A 19,831-nucleotide genomic window follows, 5' to 3' on the forward strand; every position below is an offset into this window, starting at 1 on the left:
CTGCAGCAGAGAGGCAGTGCTCGAGCTGGGGAAGCTAAGTGTAGCAGAGTTTATTTTCAACCCTACAAAAAAAAAAAATTAAATATCTTAGACAATCGTTTTATGAGCAGCTGTTTCCACCATATGTGGTTGGAAATTTTACCACATGCAAACTTTCGACAAATTCTATTTTTCTCCTCAAATGACTTTCTGATTCAATGAACTGTTAAGGCCATGTTCACTCAGGTATGGGAGAGCTTACATTATAAAACTCTGTCAGGTAGTCCAATATAGACAGGAATAGCAGGACTACATGTAATGGGATATATAAGTCACTGGTGTCAGGGTATCCGTTTAGAATGGAAGCCACAGTGCACATGTGAACAGAGCTTTAGTGACATATCGCAGTTTATGCTTTTCCTGTATAGTAACTCTAATAAAATCTGAATATCAATTTCATTCCAGAATGGTATTTGATCCAGTTTTGTTATATGAAAATATCTGTAGTAACTGACTTATTCCTTTATGTATAAATGGGTGTGCCTAAATATAGTGCAATAAATGCAGTGCAATGCACACTTTGTCACATAGGTAAAAGTGTAATGAAGACTTCCCCATGCGACATAAAAGAAGTAGTTAATGAACTACAATAAAGTAAAAAAAAAAAGCTGGTGTGTCAACTATTATGTGTTAGACTTCCTGCTGTGCATTGGTGAAAGTCCATTAGACAGATCTAAATGTGGTCTGTGCAGTTTCCCTAGGTTTGTGGAAATTTCATATATGAATATTCTATTGTTGTCTATAATCTACATGTAGCATGTGTGTACCTGTAGCAAAGTTAATGCTATTCATCAATTAACCCCACCTAGCCACCAACCAAATATCTGAATACTGCACTTGCAAGGACAAAAAGTTAGGACAAAGTCGGAGACATAATAAATGAGCGAAAGGATTAAATTTACTTATGCAGCATTCCAATTATGTATTTCCGTCTGTGAACATATACAGATATTAGAAATAATATTAAATAGAAACAACGTGGTTTCATTTAATCTTATGTGACACCATTGCTATGATTGTTCTGAAACCCTAAGTGGCTAGTCTGTCGCAAAAAAAAAAAAATAATAATTTCACTTTTTAGCCAATAGCATTGCCTATATTGCCAATTATACATATATATGAACATATGTGCATTAGACAGAAAGCATGAACATGGCAGCTGCTACAGCAATGCAATAAGCAAACAGCACTCACCTCTGAGCTACCGGGAATGCTTTGCTCTTGGCCCTTAAAATAAAATATCTCTGAGGAATCAGGTTTGTCAAGTGCCGAAATGCTGTCAAATGGGGGCGCTGTCTTGTTCCCTTCAGGTGTGGAATGATTTACACCTAAGTGGCCATTGGAATCAGGCAGTTTACGTGATAAGTCACCATTTGCTTGGATATTGCCTTCCTGGTTGCTGTCCATGCTGTGCACGGGTATGGATACTGACTTCTCTGCAGAGTCACTCTGCAAGAATTCTGAAGACGGCTGTGTGAAAGCACCTTTGCCTTCGTTAACCGATGTATGAGCTGTCGTTACAGAGTCTGTAGTTTTAAGATCACAGGTTTTGCCTGAGGGAGTAAACTCCTTCCGGGGTGTGTCAAAGGAGGTAGTTATTGTGCTGACAGTGGTTACAGAAGGCGAGAACACGTTCTCTTCAGACCTTGCTGCAAAGGGTGACTTGAAGCCTGAATAAATTGATTCTATTCGAGATCTCTTCACAGCTAAATCAGTCACATCTGCATTTTCCTTGTCACATGTTTCCTGTGGTACAAAAAGTGGTTCTCTTTTTGATTTTAGAGATTTCAAAAGCATGCTTTGTTCAGCAGATGCCCGCTTTGGCTTTAATTTCTCTGCAGTTTCTTTGCTTTGCATCTTAAATAGTGCCATTGGTGCAAGGTCCTTTGCTCTATCTTTCTTTCCTAAGCCGAAGGAGAATGCCTCGTTATCCAGGATCTTTTCCAAGTAATCCTCACGGATAGGGGGCAAACCGCAATATGGACCTGGCGATTTAGGAGCTCTGGGTTTTTTTCTCTTTTGAGGCAACGTAATGGGGCTTTCTAGCTTTCGAATGGTTTCAGCAAATTTTTCCATGTCAGAAGAAGAATCTAAAGTATATTCCTCACTTGCCACCGAGTCATTAAAACTCGTTTCAGGGCTACATTGCTCATTTGTGAAACTTTCTTTTTGAGTCACTCTATGATGAAGGCTTCCATTTGTATAGGTAATGGCATGGGAGTCAAAATGGTATCCATTCTCAGGTACCCTAGGGTCTGGAATGTCAGAATCAACCCTATTCCCGTTAGGCGTACACTTGTTAAAGACTTCAATAGAGATTGCAGGGTCTTCTATATCATCTGTATTTAATACATTTATTTGCTGAGCTTTAGTGTTCATATGCTTCTCACATATTTTTTCTACACCCTCAACAATATTTTGTAACATTAATTCATTCTCTGTACCTGAACTACCAAGTGTGCTATTGAAATCCCTTTGATGCTCATTAATTTCATGTATAGATCCATCATTTGCAGTTTCTGAAAAGGAAGCAATACCCTTTGCAAGGTCAGGCAAGATTTGGGTGTTCGGTTTTGATAAACTATTCTCATCATGAAAAAAGGTTGTCTCACTTTTATCTTTGTTGGACCCAGTTGGAAGCTCGTTCTGTGGTGAGAAATTTTTGACAACAGGGAAGTCACCAGATTCGAGCTGGGAACTTGGTGAGAACTGCAGTACACCATCTTCTATTTGTGGTGAAAAATTCTTAGTATATGAACCTTCTGACTGTGCGTCATCACTGGCTTCAATAGTATCTACTGTAAGACTTTGTAGATCATTTTTCTGATCAGAGAGAATTTTTTCCTGTCCTGCCAGAATAACTGCATTTAAAAGAGATGGCTCAGCAGTTGCTCCGCTTTCCTTTTCATGGTAAGCCATGTCTGAATTTCCATGTAATGAACATTTTTCCTCAACTCCTTCTTGATTGGATTGCATCTTCTCGGTTTCTTGTGATTGTTTAGATGTACCATTTGTAATTTCCATTTTTACTGAATTACTGTCAACCTCGTGGTCTGCCTCTGAATCTTTATTTTTCTTTGGAATATCTTTTCGAACCTCTTTGGGCTGAATTTTCTCTGTGACCATTGTTTTTTTAAGTGACTGTTCTGTGTCTTTACCATCAGAGGTTGGTGTTTGAGCTTCAGTTATTACTTTACTACTTGGTAACAAACCTACCTCTTGGCTTCCTTCTGAATCTAGATTTTCCTTTTGAACATCATTTGTTGTATAGGAATTTAAAACGGCTTTGGGATCAATGTTTTCTGTGCCCATTCTTGCTTTAGGCGATTTGACAGTGCCTTTACTTTTAGCGGTCAGGGTTTGAGCTTCAGTTTCAACGTGAGTTATTTCTTTACTTCTTAATAAGTCTACCTCATGGCTTCCCTCTGAATCTGTATTTTCGTGTGGAACACATTTGGTATTCCCATTTAAACCTTCTTTGGGATGATTTTTTTCTGTGTCAATTATTGCTTTTGGTAACTGTGCAGAGTCTTTTTTCTCAGAGGTTGATGCTTTAGCTTCTCTATCCACTTCGGTTGTGTCTACATTTTTTAATAAATCTCCCTCATGGCTTGCTTTTATATATGTTTTTTCGCTTTTAAGATCTCCTTTGGCATCTCCAATTAAAACTTCTTTGCTCTGGATTTTCTCAGTTTCCATTTCTGTTTCAGGTGACTTGCCAGTGTCTTTTCTCTTAGAAGTTGGTGTTTGATCTTCCCTTTCAACTTCAGTCATTTCTTTACTGTCACTTAACTGTAACTGATCTGTACTGGATGATATTGTTGAATGTAAAGATGAACGTTCAGCATCTGAATATAGTGTTGTAGACTCTTTAGTTAGACCCTCATTGTTATCTTGTTTTGAAATTTCAGCATCAGATGGTTCTTTTATAGAGCCATGTTTATTACCCATAGCTGGATTATGTTTGGATGAAACAGCACCACTGTCAGAATCAACTGAAACGGCAACTAAATAATTTGAAGTATTCTCAGATGACTGTGTTAAAGTGTCCTTGGTATTTTCATCAAACATTGAACCATTGGTCTGTGTACCAATACTCTCACCTAAAGTATCAGCATTACTGGTTTGTTCAGTAGGAGGTTCCTTGTGTTTTTCATTCTTCTCTGAAGGCAAAATATTTTGTCTTGAAAACTTATCTGATATTGCTAATTCATTTCTGCTGTGTTCCATCTGCAACTGGCTTGGTGGAGTTACAACAGTGCCTTCTTTCTTTTTGTCTGCCTTTATTTCATGATGTCCATTTTCAGCCCTTTTCCCAACTAAATTGCTGGCTTGTTTAACCAATGAGCTATTTTCTTTTAACACAGCCCCCTTTACCTGTTTCCCAAAGTTAAGTTTGGTTCGTTCAACATATTTCTTTTGGGAAATGTTCTTTGTAGCATAGAAATCAATTTGCTTGTGGCTTGTTCTTTTACTCTCAAATAAGGAAACTTTACTTGCAATGTTTCCTTTCGGGATTATTGCTTCAATGGTACCTTCTTCCACATTATCAACAACCTTAGACTTAATTGGCAATTCCACATTCTTTGGTTTTGGAGGGCTACAAAGAAGAATGAAAGTGTATTAATTCATATTTTTCTAAACTTTAAGCAGCCTTATTCAACAAATGCCATACTCTTTCACACTTTAAGCAATATACAAAAAAACATTGCTGCAAATAAGTAGCCAAATAAGGATAAATCATTCAGACAAGTTTTATTTAACATGCCAATCCGAAAATAGATTGGACAGTTTTGTAAGGATATAAATAACAGTAACAATAAAAATAACAAATTAATTAGAAACTCTAGCGCAATAGCACAAGGAAAAATCATAAAACAGTAATAATAGAAATACATTTTTCTCCCATAACGTATAAAACATTTTATTTTATCCAGGGTACTCAATTTAAAATTTAAGTACAACATTAAGTAACTTGAATTACCAGATAAAACTTAAAATGTGAAAAAAATATATAAAAAAAAATAAAATGTGCTTAAAAGGGTTATTACCATCTCCAAGATCCTATCCCAATATGTAGTACGTGAAATAATAGCAAAATACCTCCAATTAGAAATATAGTATAACTAGCTGTAGTACCCGGCGTTGCCCGGGATAGTAACTGTCTCTCTGTCTCTCTCCCAGTCTCTGTCTGTGTGTCTCGCTGTCTGTCTCTTTCCTTGGCTGTCTGTTTCTATCTCTCTGAATTTGCATCAGTCTGTCTCAATCTCTGTATCTGTTTGTCTCTTTGCCCGGGCTGTCTCTTTGCCCGGGCTGTCTCTTTGCCCGGGCTGTCTCTTTGCCCGGGCTGTCTCTTTGCCCGGGCTGTCTCTTTGCCCGGGCTGTCTCTTTGCCCGGGCTGTCTCTTTGCCCGGGCTGTCTCTTTGCCCGGGCTGTCTCTCTATGTCTGTCTGTCTTTTTCTGTCTCTCTCTATCCGTCTATCCTATCTTATACTAACAGTTTATTTTGTTCCTATAGCAACCACTGACAGTTGCTATTTATAAATAGCTATAGCTCCCAGCTCCATTCAGTTTAATGGCTGCAGGATTTTTGTAGAGTAACTGGAAAGCACGGGGTTAAATTTTCCCGCCCAAACATAGTCTATGACATTCCCTGAGTCACATGGAGTGTCTGTGCAAAATTTCGTGATTTTAAATGCGACGGTGCGGATTCCTTTAGCGGACACACACACACACACACACACTAAGCTTTATATATTAGATTCTCCTGATTCACTGCCGCTTGTCTCATGTACAGGGCATTGCAAGGCCTTAGGTATCCATGGTTACGACGACATACAGGCAGTTAGTTGTTTATGTGTGATCGTAACCATGGATACCTAAGGTCCTGCAATGCCCTGTATATGAGGTAAGTGACATAGTGAATCAGGAGAACTATACTACATTTCTAATTGGAAGTATTTGCTAACATTATTATTGAGTAGGATGTTGGAGATGGGAATACCCCTTTAATAGCTAGGCTATATGAGAACACCAAGTACAAAATCTTGCAGGACTGAGAAGAGATGGTGTCTGTCAGTATCAGTTAGCATAGTTTGCATTTTTATAGACAATACGAAACCTATAGCCCATCATTCCAGGGAATTACAATGTCAATGTTGTGATGTAACTTATTTTTTGTCTAAAGACGTTCCATTAGATACCTTTATTTTCATCCCTAAATCCTGTCTTTGCATAGGACAGGCTAAAGGCCATAACGTTGTGCTGTAGAGTAGTACATATTCACTGCTTCCCAGTCCACAGTCAATCCCGGCGTCTGTGACTGGTTGCAGTAAGACCACGCCCCTACCCTCTGTGACAGTCTCGGGTTGGAATCACACACTCCATCTGTGACAGTGTTAAAACAAATAAATAAAATGGCGTAGAGTCCCCACATATTGTAATAATCAGCACAGAAATCAGACGGCTACAGGCTGCAGACCCCAGCGCTTATCTTGACTGCATCAAAATAAAAGGAACCCCATACGCCTTTTTTAATTATTAAAATCATTTTAAAAAACGGTGTGCAGCCCCCTCCCCACACAGTTTGATGCTCAGCCAAGATAAAGCAGATAGCTGGGGGCTGGTATCTCAGGCTGGAAAGGCCCACGCTTATTGTGGCCTCCAGGCTAAAAATATCAGCCTGCAGCCGTCCCAAAATTATCACATCCACTAGATGCGACAATGCCGCTGCTTTTCCCAGCCCATACAGATTGCCCTGGTGTAGTGGCAATTGGGGTAACATAAGGTGTTAACAACAACTCCGATGCCACTAAGCTCTAAATTAGTCATGAGTAGGGGGGACAATGAGACCCCCATTACTAATCCTGTAAGTGAAAAGAAATACACACAAACACTAAAAAATTCCTTTTTTGAAATACAATACAAAAAACCCCACTCGTACTTCTCCAATTTATTAACTCCCCAAAACACCCATGTCTGACGTAATTCACACGTCATCCCACAACGATTCTGACTGACTCTGCTATATACTGGTCGAAGCGCACGAGCACATTATAGAGCAAGACCATAAACATCAGGTGAACTCATTGAGCATCAAATTTGCATCTCTTGGCAAAAAAACGCATCAAAACACAATGTGGTTTTTTTTGCCAGGAGATGCAGATTTGGTGCAGGAATTTGGTTAAAGAATGCCGGTACCAAGTCTGCATCTCCTGGCAGAAAACTGCACAAAAAACGCAGTTGTGACTCTGTTTTAGTCCGCTTTTCTGCCAGGAGATGCAAATTTGGTGCAAAATGTCTCCACCAAATTTGCATCTCTTGGCAAAAAACCACACCGGAATTGCGATTTTCTGCCAGGAGATACAGACTTTGTAATGGAATTTATACACCAAATTACTGCTCCAAATCTGCATCTCCTGGCAACCCAACCCCACCCCCCCTTTGAATAAAAAAAAACACATCAAAACCTAATTGCTTTTGGATGTAGTTTGTTGGTTTTTTTTCTGCCAGAAGATGCACACTTTGTATAGGAGTTTTGTTAATAAATTTCAGCACCTAATCTGCATCTCCTGTCAAAAAACAAAACAGTTTTCTGCCAGGATATGCAGGTCTCATTGACCTCAATGAGTTCCCCTGAGGTGAGGTCACCGAGTTCAATAAATTCACCTGAGGTTTGTTTACCTGGGGTCACAGGTGGTGTACAGTGGGAAACCTCCAGGTGTGACCGCAGGTCAACTCAGTCATATCACCGCTCACAGCTGTGGCTCAGTCAGTGTCTGCCTGAAGCTGCAGTGGGAAGTCTTGTTCTCCAATGTGCCCACGCGCTGCAACCTCAGTATGTAGGAGAGCCGGGATCATCGTGGGACCTTGTGTGGATTACGGCGGACCCGGGTGTTTTGGAGGTTAATAAAAGGGGTGAACGAGAGTGGTTATTTTGTATTATATTTCAAAAAAGGGATTTTTGGGGTGTTTATTTTCACTTACAAGTTTAGTAATTATTGCTTAGTGGCAGCTGTGAGCTGTCACTAACCCCTAGATTACCACCACACTAGGGCAATCTGGGAAGAGTCGGGGAAAGTTCCGTGATCGTCACATATAATGCATGTGACAATCCTGGGTGGCTGCAGGCTGCTATTTTTAGGCTGGGGAGGCCCAATAAGCATGGGTCTCTCCAGCCTCAGAATACCAGTCCCCAGCTGTTGGGCTTTATCATGGCTGGGCATCAAAATTTGGAGGGGGGAGGGCGGCACACCCTTTTTATTAAATTTAAAGATTATTATTATTATTATTATTATTATTATTATTATTATTAAAAAAAAGGAAAAAATCTACATAGGGTTCTTCCGATTTTGATACAGAGCCAAGATAAGCACACGGCTGCATGCTGTAACCGGATGCATGGTCTGTGCTAGGTATCACAATATGGTGGACCCTACACCATTTTTATTTTGACACCATTATAGGGACGCAGACAGAGTATGCGATTCCAACCAATCACAAACGATGTCACACATGGTGGAGGTGCGGTCTGACTGCAACCAATCACAGACTGTGGGACTGACAGTGGGCGGGGGAAGCAGTAAATATGTAAGAGAGCTAATAATCGGACTCTGATCCGAGTGGCCGAACCAGTACAGAACAGTCCCTGAAAAGTCCATGTTCGAGGTCCATGCACGGACACTAGGCGTCCAGTCCGGACCCTGAACTTCACAGTTCGGGTTCTGCCAGCACTACTGTAGAGCCTTCATGTTTTGCACAGTATGCTTTTATGTCTGGATGCTATCCTTGAGGTCTCCAAAGGCTTCTTTACTATGTTTAGGTTTATGGAAGGGAGTGGGATTGGAAGTGGGGAAAAATATTGAAGCTGTTCCTTTGTATTTTTGTGTGTGAATTTTAAAAACAATTATCTGATTAAACAAACAAACAAGTTTCTTTAAAAGGCTTTGTCCAAAATGTACCAGTTAATTTAATATTAATGTCTACATTTATTTTAAAAACAATTTTCAAATGTTCTTCAATTAAAAATTCCCTAATGTTCCCCCTCTATTCAACTGTCTTTTTTCTTACAACTGATGACATTTTGTTGGAGTCTGGACTATTCTTAAAGGGGTTGTCTGGTCTAAATCCACAAGTCTGCAGTCATTCTATGTGACTGCAGACTTGTGAAATCTCACATCTAACACACTGTCCACTGTGAGTTAGCTGTGCAAGACCCAGGGACAGCGGTCACAGGGCTACGAGCATGCGATATGCATACTCCTGGCCACATTCTGGTAAATGGGTGTGGCCTTACTCAATACACTTACATATGGCATACCTGCGCCACGTGACAGCCGTTACCGGCTCAGACACTGGCGAATCCTCACAGCGAACAGTATATGCAATATGAGGATTCACAAGTGGGCAGTCACAAAAAGAATGCAGACTTATGGATTTTTGACCAGAAAACTCCTTTAACAAGGGCATCAGGGGGTGTCACTGCAGTCACTTCTGCAGCTGCTGTCATCACCCTGAAACATGATGTTGTCTTTTCAGGTGCTGCCTTGGTCTCTGCTATTTTGAGCATGCGCCAATGTCAATTCCAAAGCATATTCAGATTTTTTTTTTTATTTAAAAAAAAAAAAGTAAAAATTTTAGAGGTAATCTTTAGATGTAAACTACAGTATGATCCTTTAGCAAACAAGATATACTCATTCTGCTTAGGAATTAAAAAAAATACATACTTCCTCTGGTACAACAAGCACTGGATCCCCTGAAAAACCGGACACGCAGGGTATGGGACAAGAACAAATAAAAATAGGTATTAACTGTGCAGCAACAACTTTTATTCCAGGTTTGAAGAAAAAAAAAAAAATGTAAAAAATGTACGGTAGTCCTGAGTAGTACGACAGTGAAATGAATTGCAGAATGGCAGTTATCAAGTAGCATTCCTCAGTCTGCAAGTGTCAAAACGCAGTCAGAGTTTAGGCAAACCCCACAGCCCAGCCTTAGGAGTTGATAGACGCATGATATTGCCAAAAAGTAAAAATCATGCTGTTATAGACATGGTTTTGGTCAAGGATAGAAGTTGGATCATGTAGTCTTATGTTTTGTTCACAAATAACCTATTCCTTAGGATAGATCATTCATGTGTGATTATTAGAGGTCTGACCAGGTACACCAACAGAACAAACGAGTAAAGCGGGCTTTACACGCTACGATATATCTAACGAGATGTCAGCGGGGTCACGTCGTAAGTGACGCACATCCGGCATCGTTAGCGATATCGTTGCGTGTGACAGCTATGAACGAGCAGAAATACTCACCTTCTCGTTCATCGCTGACATGTCGCTCATTTTCTAAAAATCGAGCGTCCGTTTGTTCAATGTTCCCGAGGCAGCACACATCGCTCTGTGTGACACCACGGGAAAAATGAACACAGCTTACCTGCGTCCCGCCGGCAATGCTGAAGGAAAGAGGTGAGCGGGATGTTTACGTCCCACTCATCTCCGCCCCTCCGCATCTATTGGCCGGCCGCTGTGTGACGTCGCTGTGACGCTGAACATCCCTCCCCCTTCAGGAAGTGGATGTTCGCAGCCCACAGTGAGGTCGTTTGGAAGGTAAGTACGTGTGACGGGGGGTTACAGGATTGTGCGGCACGGGCAAGAAATTGCCCGTGCCGCACAAACGATGGGGGCGGGTGCGATCGCAAATGTGATTGCACAATTAATTGTAACGTGTAAAGAAGGCTTTAGGCTCCTTTCACACTGTGTTTTACCTTACGTTCACAGGTCCCGTCGGGGCATCCATCCGAACCACCCCTCCCCCACCCCGCAAAGCGTGTTATGGACGCATGCGCCGGCAGGGCCATTGACTGTAATGGAGCACACTACGTTAGCGTGTGCTCTGTTTTGTACCATTTTCGTGCAGATACGCTTTCTGCAGCCAGACACCCAAACAACATAGTCGACTATGTTCGGGTGTCTGCCTGCAGAAAACGTATATGTGCAAAAATGGTACAAAACAGAGCACACGCTAACGTAGTGTGCTCCATTAGTCAATGGCCCTGTCGGCGCATGCGTCCAAAGCACGCTTTGCGGGGTGGGGGAGGGGTGGTTCGGACGGATGCCCCGACGGGACCTGTGAATGGAAGGTAAAACCCAGTGTGAAAGGAGCCTAATAGTATTACAGTTGGCACAGACCGTAATTGTTTTGAGGGTCATCAGAATATCATTACTACAATGTGGCTATGAAAGACTGATAGTATAACGGTGGAGACAGAGATTTATGATTCAAATAGAAGCTCTTTTGTTAGTTTAATTCATCTGTTGGTTTCTGGCCATTATGGAAAATTCTGGCCATTCTCCACACCATATGGAGCCCCACTAAAGCAAAGTATACTTCAGTCCTAAAGAGCTAGTTAAAACAAGGAAAAGCTGACAATTCAATATTAAGCAATTTAGTGTTTTTGATCCCAGGGGAAATGGATATCCACAGTTTCTTAAAGTATGCGTGTACGTTGAGTATTTGGTGGTAGAAATTTCTGTTGTCTCACAAAAATCCAGTGAAAAACGAGCATTTTATGTGTTTTTTAATTGAATCCAGTGGGTGAAAAATGAGGGCAAAACCGCTAGGAGAACTGACATGCTGCAGAATAATTTCTGCACCAAATTTGCCAGGAGAAAATATTCAATGTGTGCACTATGCTTTAGGATTCTCATTGACTTTGCTGGCATCAGGATTTGCTTGCAGTTTTGTGACAAAACTGCACTCAAACGCATAAAAAACAGTGATAAATATGCACTGTGTGCACTGTGTCTTAGTAAGTTATAGCACTGGTAACCAAAGAATAAACCTTTATGGCATACCCCTAGAATATACCGTTATAAGTTGATTTGGGAATCCAAATGCAGTGACACTAACTACCATAGTGCCTTTAAGCGCATGGTAGAACCCGGGGCTGGCTGGCATAATTCAGCCTGGGGGGCAATCACAAGGCATTGGCCCCTTGAGTTTCGGTGACCCACCTTTGACCAGCTTATCTTTGGCGGCTGCATTATAGCAGCGGAGGTAACAGGCTTTAAAAACAGGTTAGTAGATAGATATTGGAACAGAACTGAGTTTACTGCCTACATAGCTATAGGAGAACTCTGATTTTTTTGTCTTTCCTTGATAACGACACTTGTGAACAAGACCCAGATGGGCAGCATGGTGGCTCAGTGGTTAGCACTGCAGCCTTGCAGCGCTGGGGTCCTGGGTTCAATTCCCACCAAAGACACAATCTGCAAGGAGTTTGTATGTTCTTCCCGTGTTTGCGTGGGTTTCCTCCGGGTACTCTGGTTTCCTCCCACACTCCAAAGACATACAGATAGGGAATTTAGATTGTGAGCCCCAATGGGGACAGTGTTCCCAATGTATGCAAAGCGCTATGGAATTAATAGCGCTATATAAATGAATAAATTATTATTATTATTGGTCAAAATGTTTTATATTTTTGTTGCAATTATTCCTGCACCTAAATTCATGTCCATGTGAATGTGTACACTGTAAATAAAGCCTAATTTCTGCATCAATCCACCTGAGTGTGCAGAGAAATTCTCTACCTGGTATCTTGGGACTGCCAGCACCTCATCATATTGACTGCGTGCACAGCAACCAGTATGTACTACATAGATACTGCAACAGAAGCAAGTCTACTACATACCATAGATACAAGAACTGAACTACGGTTAAGTGGCTACATATAGACAGAAGAACAGAACCAATATTATTAAATAGCTAAGGGAAGTGAAAAGAGCTTACTATAGAAATACAGGAGGCAGAACCGAGCTTACTACATAGATACAGGAACAGATTCAAGCAGATCCAAGCTTCCTACATCAATATAGGAATAGAACTTACTCAGTCTACCACATAGATACGGGAACAGAACCAAGCTAACTGCATACACATGGCACCAGAATCCAGATTACTATATACATATGGTAACAGAGTCAAGTTAACTGCATAGATATGGGAGCAAAACCAAGATTACTACATAGATATAGTACCATAACCCAGCTCACTACAGATAGAAAAGTTATCAAGTGAGGCTCTTTTGAACACCATCTTTAAAAAAAAAAAATAACTAGCTTTTGGAAACTATTTTCACCCTCAAAAAATATTTTCATATCAATTGCAGCATGTAGGGGATTGGGAAAGGGATCGCTCTCCAGGACCAAATCGTTGCTATGGTGACCTGAGGTAATCACGACAACCGTCAGTTCACCAAGCTACAGGAAACCTCAGGGATCATACCAGGAGCATGATCCCTGAATGCTTCTGTCAATATAAAACACCATATAATCTATTGCAATGATTGTGAATTGCAATACATACCAGTGACCAGGGAATAAAAAGTAAATCTATAAAACTGTCATACTAGTTAACCCATCCAGTGAACACTGTAGAAAAAAATATAGCAAAAACGGTCTTATACAGCTGCCAAAAAAGTGGAATAAAATACGATCAAAAATTCATGTAAATAAAAATGGTACATCAAAAAAACGTCATCTTGTCCCGCAAAAAAAAAAAAACAAAAAAAAACAAAAAACCCAAAACAAAAAAACACAACAACACACAAACGTGGTATCGCTGTGTACTCGTACTGACCTCAGGAATAAAGTAACTTAATCACTTATACTGCATAGTGAATGGTGTAAAAAAATAAATAAAGCCAATTCTTCAACTACTTTTTGTGCATTCTGCCCAAACATCTCAGTACGGTGAGGTTCATATATTTATCCTGCGCTTTACGCTGAGCGCCTAAACCGGGGAATACGTGTATCTCTAAAAATCGTCATTCAGAAAAAAGTCCCAATGAAAAATTCACTAATGAGGCAGATGGAGTCACTTTGAACTCCTGTTTGGCCTGGGATCCGGCGGTGTCCATCTTTTTAAACATGCGCAAAAGTGCAGTCATCAACAATTTTATTCACCTTTGAAAATAATGGATACAGCGGAACAGTGGACGAATGGAGTCCGGAGTAACTCTGCTTTTCGGAGTAAATGGATCCATTCAAATGAATCATGTAGTCCAGAGATGAAGATGGAAACCCTGATGTAAGTGCTCAGCATAGAGCACAAGATAAATGTGAACTGATCCAAAATGTTCTGCATTCCAAATTGCCACCAAATAGCATTCAACTCAACCCACAAAGACACAGGTCCTCACTCAGGTCATCTCTTAACGGAAATATAAGGGGCTTCTATATTACTTGTAGCACAAAGGCTCTGGAAAAACTCTGCCATTCCACCACCTTCCCTAGACCAACCAAATCTGCGCTTTTAAGTCCAAATGCCCCCCTGCCTTCTGAGCCCCACAATGCACATAAACCACAGTGAACATCCACATGTTTGGCATTATTGTAGTGAGCAGAGCCCACTTACATTTATGGGGTGCAGATTTCCAGAAGCACGAGCTGGGCAAAATGTACGGGATTAGAAAAGGACTTCTTTGTAATTTTTAATTCTGAAACATTGGCTGCATTTGACACAATGGGTGTATTAAAAAGACTAAATAGTCACTACACCCCTTACATGACCCCCCCAGAAGGGTGTAATTTAAAAAAAAAATATGGTCACTTGAGGGGGTTTCTGTTGTTCTTTCACTTAGAGTCTCACAAATGGAGTTCTAAATTATTCTATGAAAATTTGCACTCCAAAAATCAAACGGCGCACCTTCCCTCCCAAGCCTTGCAGAGCGACCAAACAGTACTGCACAGTCACATGTGGGGTATTGCAACATTCAGGAGAAATTGTATAACATTATGGGACCTTTCTTACCCATTGTGAAAATTGGAGATCTGGTGTTAAAACAACATTTTAGTGCTAAAAATGTATTTCTTTTTTATTCACTGCCCAATAATATAAAATTTTGTGACACACCTGTTGTGTCAACATACTCACTGAACCCCTAGATGAATTAATTTGTAAAGTGGGGTCACTTGTGGGGAGATCTCTGCTGTTTTGGCACCTCAGGGCTCTCCCAATGTGACAAATTGTACATCATCTCCTATTACCCTTGTGAAAATGAAAGATTTGGAGTTAAAAGCAATATTTTTTTTCTGGTAAAAATGCATTTTTTTCATTTTCACAGCTCAACATTATAAAAATTTGTGAAGCATCTTGGGGTTCAAGATGGTCAAACATCTAGAAAAATTCCTTTAGGAGTCCAGTTTCCAAAATGGAGTCACTTGTGGGGGAACTCCACTGTTTAGGCACATCAGGGGTTCTCCAAACGCGACATGGCGTCCACTATTTCATATAGACAATTTCATGCTTTAAAATTCAAATGATGCTCCTTCTGTTCTGAGCCCTGCCGTGCGCCCAAACAGCAGGTTTCACCACACAAGGATTCTTGGTGTACTCAGGAGAAATTCCACAACACATTGTAAGGTCCATTTTCTCGTTACCCTTGTAAAAATGCAAACTTTAGGGCTAATAGTAACATTTTTGTTGGAAAATAAATGACTTTTTTTTTTCATTTCTCCTTGAACATTGCTTTAGTTCCTGTGAGGCACCTAGCAGGTTAATAAACTTCTTGGATATGGATATTTTGAGTCATTTGAGGGGTGCAGTTTTTTAGAATGGTATTCTCTGAGTATTTCCTATCACCCAGACCTTTCAAAATCACTTAAAATGTGATGTGGTCCCTAAAAAATGGTTTTGTATATTTTGCTTTAAAAATAAGAAATTGCACTGAAACTTTGAACCATAACAAGAAAATAAGGTTTCAAAAATTGTACTGATGTAAAGTAGACATGTGGGAAATGTTACTTATAAACTATTTTATGTGACATAAGTCTGGTTTAAGGGCATAACATTCAATTTTAAAAATATTTGCTAAATTTACAATATTTTCACAAACACAAAAGAAGTACAATTTGTCACAAAAAAAAAAAAAATATCAGAATCACTTGGATCATTGAAATCTGGAATGCTTTATTACATCATAAAGTGACACTTGTCAAAATTGAAAGAAAAAAAAATGACCTTGTCATTAAAGTGAAAACCAGGCTCAGGGTTCGGCTGGTGTAAGGCTATGTTCGCACGTTGCGTTTTTTACCGCGTTTCTGCAGCGTTTTTGGCAGCAGCGTTTTTGGGCAAAAATGCATGCGTTTTTGATTTCCAGCAAAGTCTATGGGAAAAGCAGAAATCCTGTCTGCACTTTGCTTTTTGTTCAGCAGCGTTTAATTTGCATATTTGTGGTCAAAAACCATGCTGAAAAAGAAGCAGCATGTCAGTTGTTTTTGCCATTTCTGCAGCGTTTCCTTAACATTGGAGTCAATGAGAAATGGCAAAAAGCAACCAAAATCACAATTCCTGCGTTTTTCATGCTTTTTACCTGCTTTTCAACTGCGTTTTTGGCTCCAAAAACGCATGCTTTTCTGGGCAAAAATTAATGGGTTCTAATGTTCCTTTACACACACACAATAACCGAAAATTTAAATGCTAAAAAATAATAAACTTTAGCTATTTTTCTGTTAAAATGTGCATAACCGCTATTATTACATTTAAATTGATAATTTCCCATTTAATTTTATTAAAAGTTAATTTTATAATTTTTTTCTCTTTTTTCAATCTTTTTGACTATTTCAACTTTATTTCTCAGTGTCTTGATCTCAAAAACGCATCTGCAGAAACGCAGGTGAAAACGCAGGTAAAAAGCGCTAAAAACGCACTAAAAACGCGGTAAAAACGCATGCGTTTTTAGCGCTAAAAAATGGTCAAAAGCCATTTGGTCAAAAACCAAGGGAAGGAAAACGTGCAGAATAAACTGCAGGTACTCCGACGCAACGTGCGAACATAGCCTAATACTTGCAAGTGCCTCGAGTGTATCTTGCGAGAGTCTCACATTGCATCACCTGGCACGGACTCACACTATGCTCACAGGAGCGGGTCGGTTGCATGTATCTCTATGCAACCGTTCCGCTCCTGTGATGAGAGTGTGAGTCCGTGCCGGGTGATACAACAAGGCACTTGCAAGTGTGACACCGGCCTTAAAGACAAAGCTTGATAAAACTGGTTGGGAGTTGTAGTTCCATAATACAGGGCAGCTCTTAGTCTAATAGTCTCCATGTGAGCTCATGGACTGAAGAAGGAAAGGGGGCTAGCTAAAAGTTGAAGTTCTATAGAAGCTGTTGGCCACAATATTTGACAAATCTTATGACAGAATGAAAAATCTAAAGATAGACATCAAATGGTTATAGAAGCCAGATTTGTACTTAATGCCCAGGCCATTTTTTGTAATTTTGACCAGTGTCACTTTATAAGGTTATAACTCTGGAACGCTTCAATGGATCCCGGTGATTCTCAGATTGTTTTTTCGTGACATATTGAGCTTCATGTTAGAGGTAAATTTAGGATGATATTTTTTTTATTTTATTTGTGAAAAAATCTGAAATTTGAAAAAAAAAAATTAAAACTTTTGCAATTTTTCAAACTTTTAATTTTTATGCCCATAAACCAGAGAGTTATGTCACACAAAATAGTTAATAAATAACATTTCCCACATGTCTACTTTAGATCAGCGCAATTTTTGAAACAAAATTTTTGGAGATTAGGAAGTTAGAAGGGTTCAACGTTCATCAGCAATTTCCCATTTTTTCAACAAAATTTACAAAACCATTTTTTTAGGGAGCACATCCCATTTGAAGTGATTTTGAGAGGCCTAAGTGACAGAAAATACCCAAACGTGACACCATTCTAAAACCTGCACCCCTCAAGGTACTCAAAACCACATCAAAGAAGTTTATTAACCCTTCAGGTGCTTCACAGGAACTAAAGTAATGTAGAATGAAAAGAAATAAAAATTAACATTTTACCTAAAAATGTTACTTTAGCACTAATTTTCATTTTTTTCACAAAAATGATTCTTTAGCATCACATTTCTCACTTTTTCAAGAGGCAACAACAAAACGTGGACCCCACAGGTTGTTATCCAATTTCTTGTGAGCGCAGGGATACCCCATATGTGGCCAAAAACCTCTGTTTGGATAAATGGGAGGGCTTGGAATGGAAGGAGCACCATTTGAATTTTGGAAAAGTTGAAATAAATTGCGCGCACCATGTCACATTAGCAGGGCTTCTTGGGTACCTATACATCAGAAACACCCCACAAGTGACCCCATTTTGGAAACTGGACCCCTCAAGGATTTTATTCAGGAGTATAGTAAGCATTTTGAATCCACAGGTACTTCACAAAAATGTTGCTGTAGCAACAATATTCTCACTGTTAGGCCTCTTTCACACGTCAGTGATTCTGGTACGTTTGTGCTTTTTTTTAAACGTACCAGAATCACTGACATACACAGACCCATTATAATGAATGGGTCTGCTCACACATCAGTGATTTTTCACTGCACGTGTCTCCGTGCGGCGTACCCGCGTGTGCGTGATTGCCGCACGGAGACATGTCCATTTTTTTCTGGCATCACTGATGTCCCACGGACCACGCAGTGGTGTGGTCCGTGAAACGCATGCCAGAAAAAAAACGTGCTTTTAAAATAAAAAACATTTTAACTCACCCGGCGTCCAGCGATGTCCTCTGCAGCCCGTTCTACCTGCTGCTTCTGAGCCGGCTCATTATTGTCGCGCATCATGAATTGATTCATGATGCGCGACACAGCCGACCCGGAAGCAGCTGCTGCGGGGGTCAGCGGCGGCCGGATGCTGCACCACGGGAGCGATTAGCACCATGGAGAGCGGGAGCGGGCGCAGGTGAGTTGATTACTAAGTGCAATCACGGGCCACGGAGAACGGAGCCCGGATTGCACTTAGACAACCCACGTGTGCCATGATTCACGACACACGCAGGGACATGTGCGTGTTTTACACGCCAGTGAAAAACGTCAAGGTTTTTCACTGACGTGTGAAACGGGCCTTAGGCTATGTGGCCATGATCCAGCGACACGGCATCTAGTACACAGTGTCAGCCTTCCTGCAGAGATGTGAGTGTTGTCCACGGTAGAACGCAGCTGCCCATGCCCAGGATTTGGGTTCAGGCTGCTGTGGACTTTAGTTCTATTCTACCTGCAAAGAACACTCATCTCCGCAGCATAAATTGACATGCTGAGGCTCGGGAAGCTGCGCCACAGGTCGGTTTATGCTGTGGAGAAAAGCAGCACAGTGGGCATGAGATTTCTAAAAATCCTTCCACTGTGCTTCTACTGCACAACGCAGCGCTATGGATGCAGGGAAAACACTGTGTCCAAAATGCTGCAAACCCTGATTGTGGGCACATAGCCTAAAATGCTACAATGGATGAATGGATAGATGTCAAACATATATAACGTCCCACCCCCTGCATATTCTAAGCTGGTGCCCTTTAGTGCCTTTCATGTGGCACTAAAGGATGCCTAGCCTTGTATTTAGCCCAAAAAGAAAAAAATTAAAAATAATTAAAATAAATGATGCGGGGTCCCCCCTATTTTTGATAGCCAGCTAGGGTAAAGCAGACAGCTGTAGCCTGCAAACCATAGCTGACAGCTTCATCTTGTCTGGTGATCAATTTGGAGGGCTCCCCAAGCTGTTTTTTTTTTTTTATTAAATTATTTATAAATAATTAAAAAAAACAACAAACAAACAAACGTGGGGTCCCCCCAAATTAGATCACCAGCCAAGGTGAAGCTGACAGCTGGGGTCTGGTATTCTCAGGGCGGGAAGAGCCATGGTTATTGGACTCTTCCCAGCCTAAAAATAGCAGGCCGCAGCCGCCCCAGAAGTGGCGCATCCATTAGATGTGCCAATCCTGGCGCTTCGCCCCAACTCA

At 40.6% G+C, this 19,831-nt stretch overlaps 1 protein-coding gene across 2 annotated transcripts in view; it reads right to left on the bottom strand.

Moving 5' to 3' along the window:
- CRYBG1 (crystallin beta-gamma domain containing 1) overlaps positions 1–19,831 on the bottom strand; it is a 448,368-nt gene that overhangs the window by 62,437 nt on the left and 366,100 nt on the right. For both annotated transcript variants that reach the window (XM_075340074.1, XM_075340075.1), the window contains one exon: positions 1,234–4,639. In XM_075340074.1, coding sequence (XP_075196189.1) covers positions 1,234–4,639 — 3,406 coding nt within the window. The remainder of the gene's footprint in view (positions 1–1,233; positions 4,640–19,831) is intronic.

This window comes from Anomaloglossus baeobatrachus, chromosome 3 (genome assembly GCF_048569485.1).
Source record: "Anomaloglossus baeobatrachus isolate aAnoBae1 chromosome 3, aAnoBae1.hap1, whole genome shotgun sequence".
NCBI lineage: Eukaryota > Metazoa > Chordata > Amphibia > Anura > Aromobatidae > Anomaloglossus > Anomaloglossus baeobatrachus.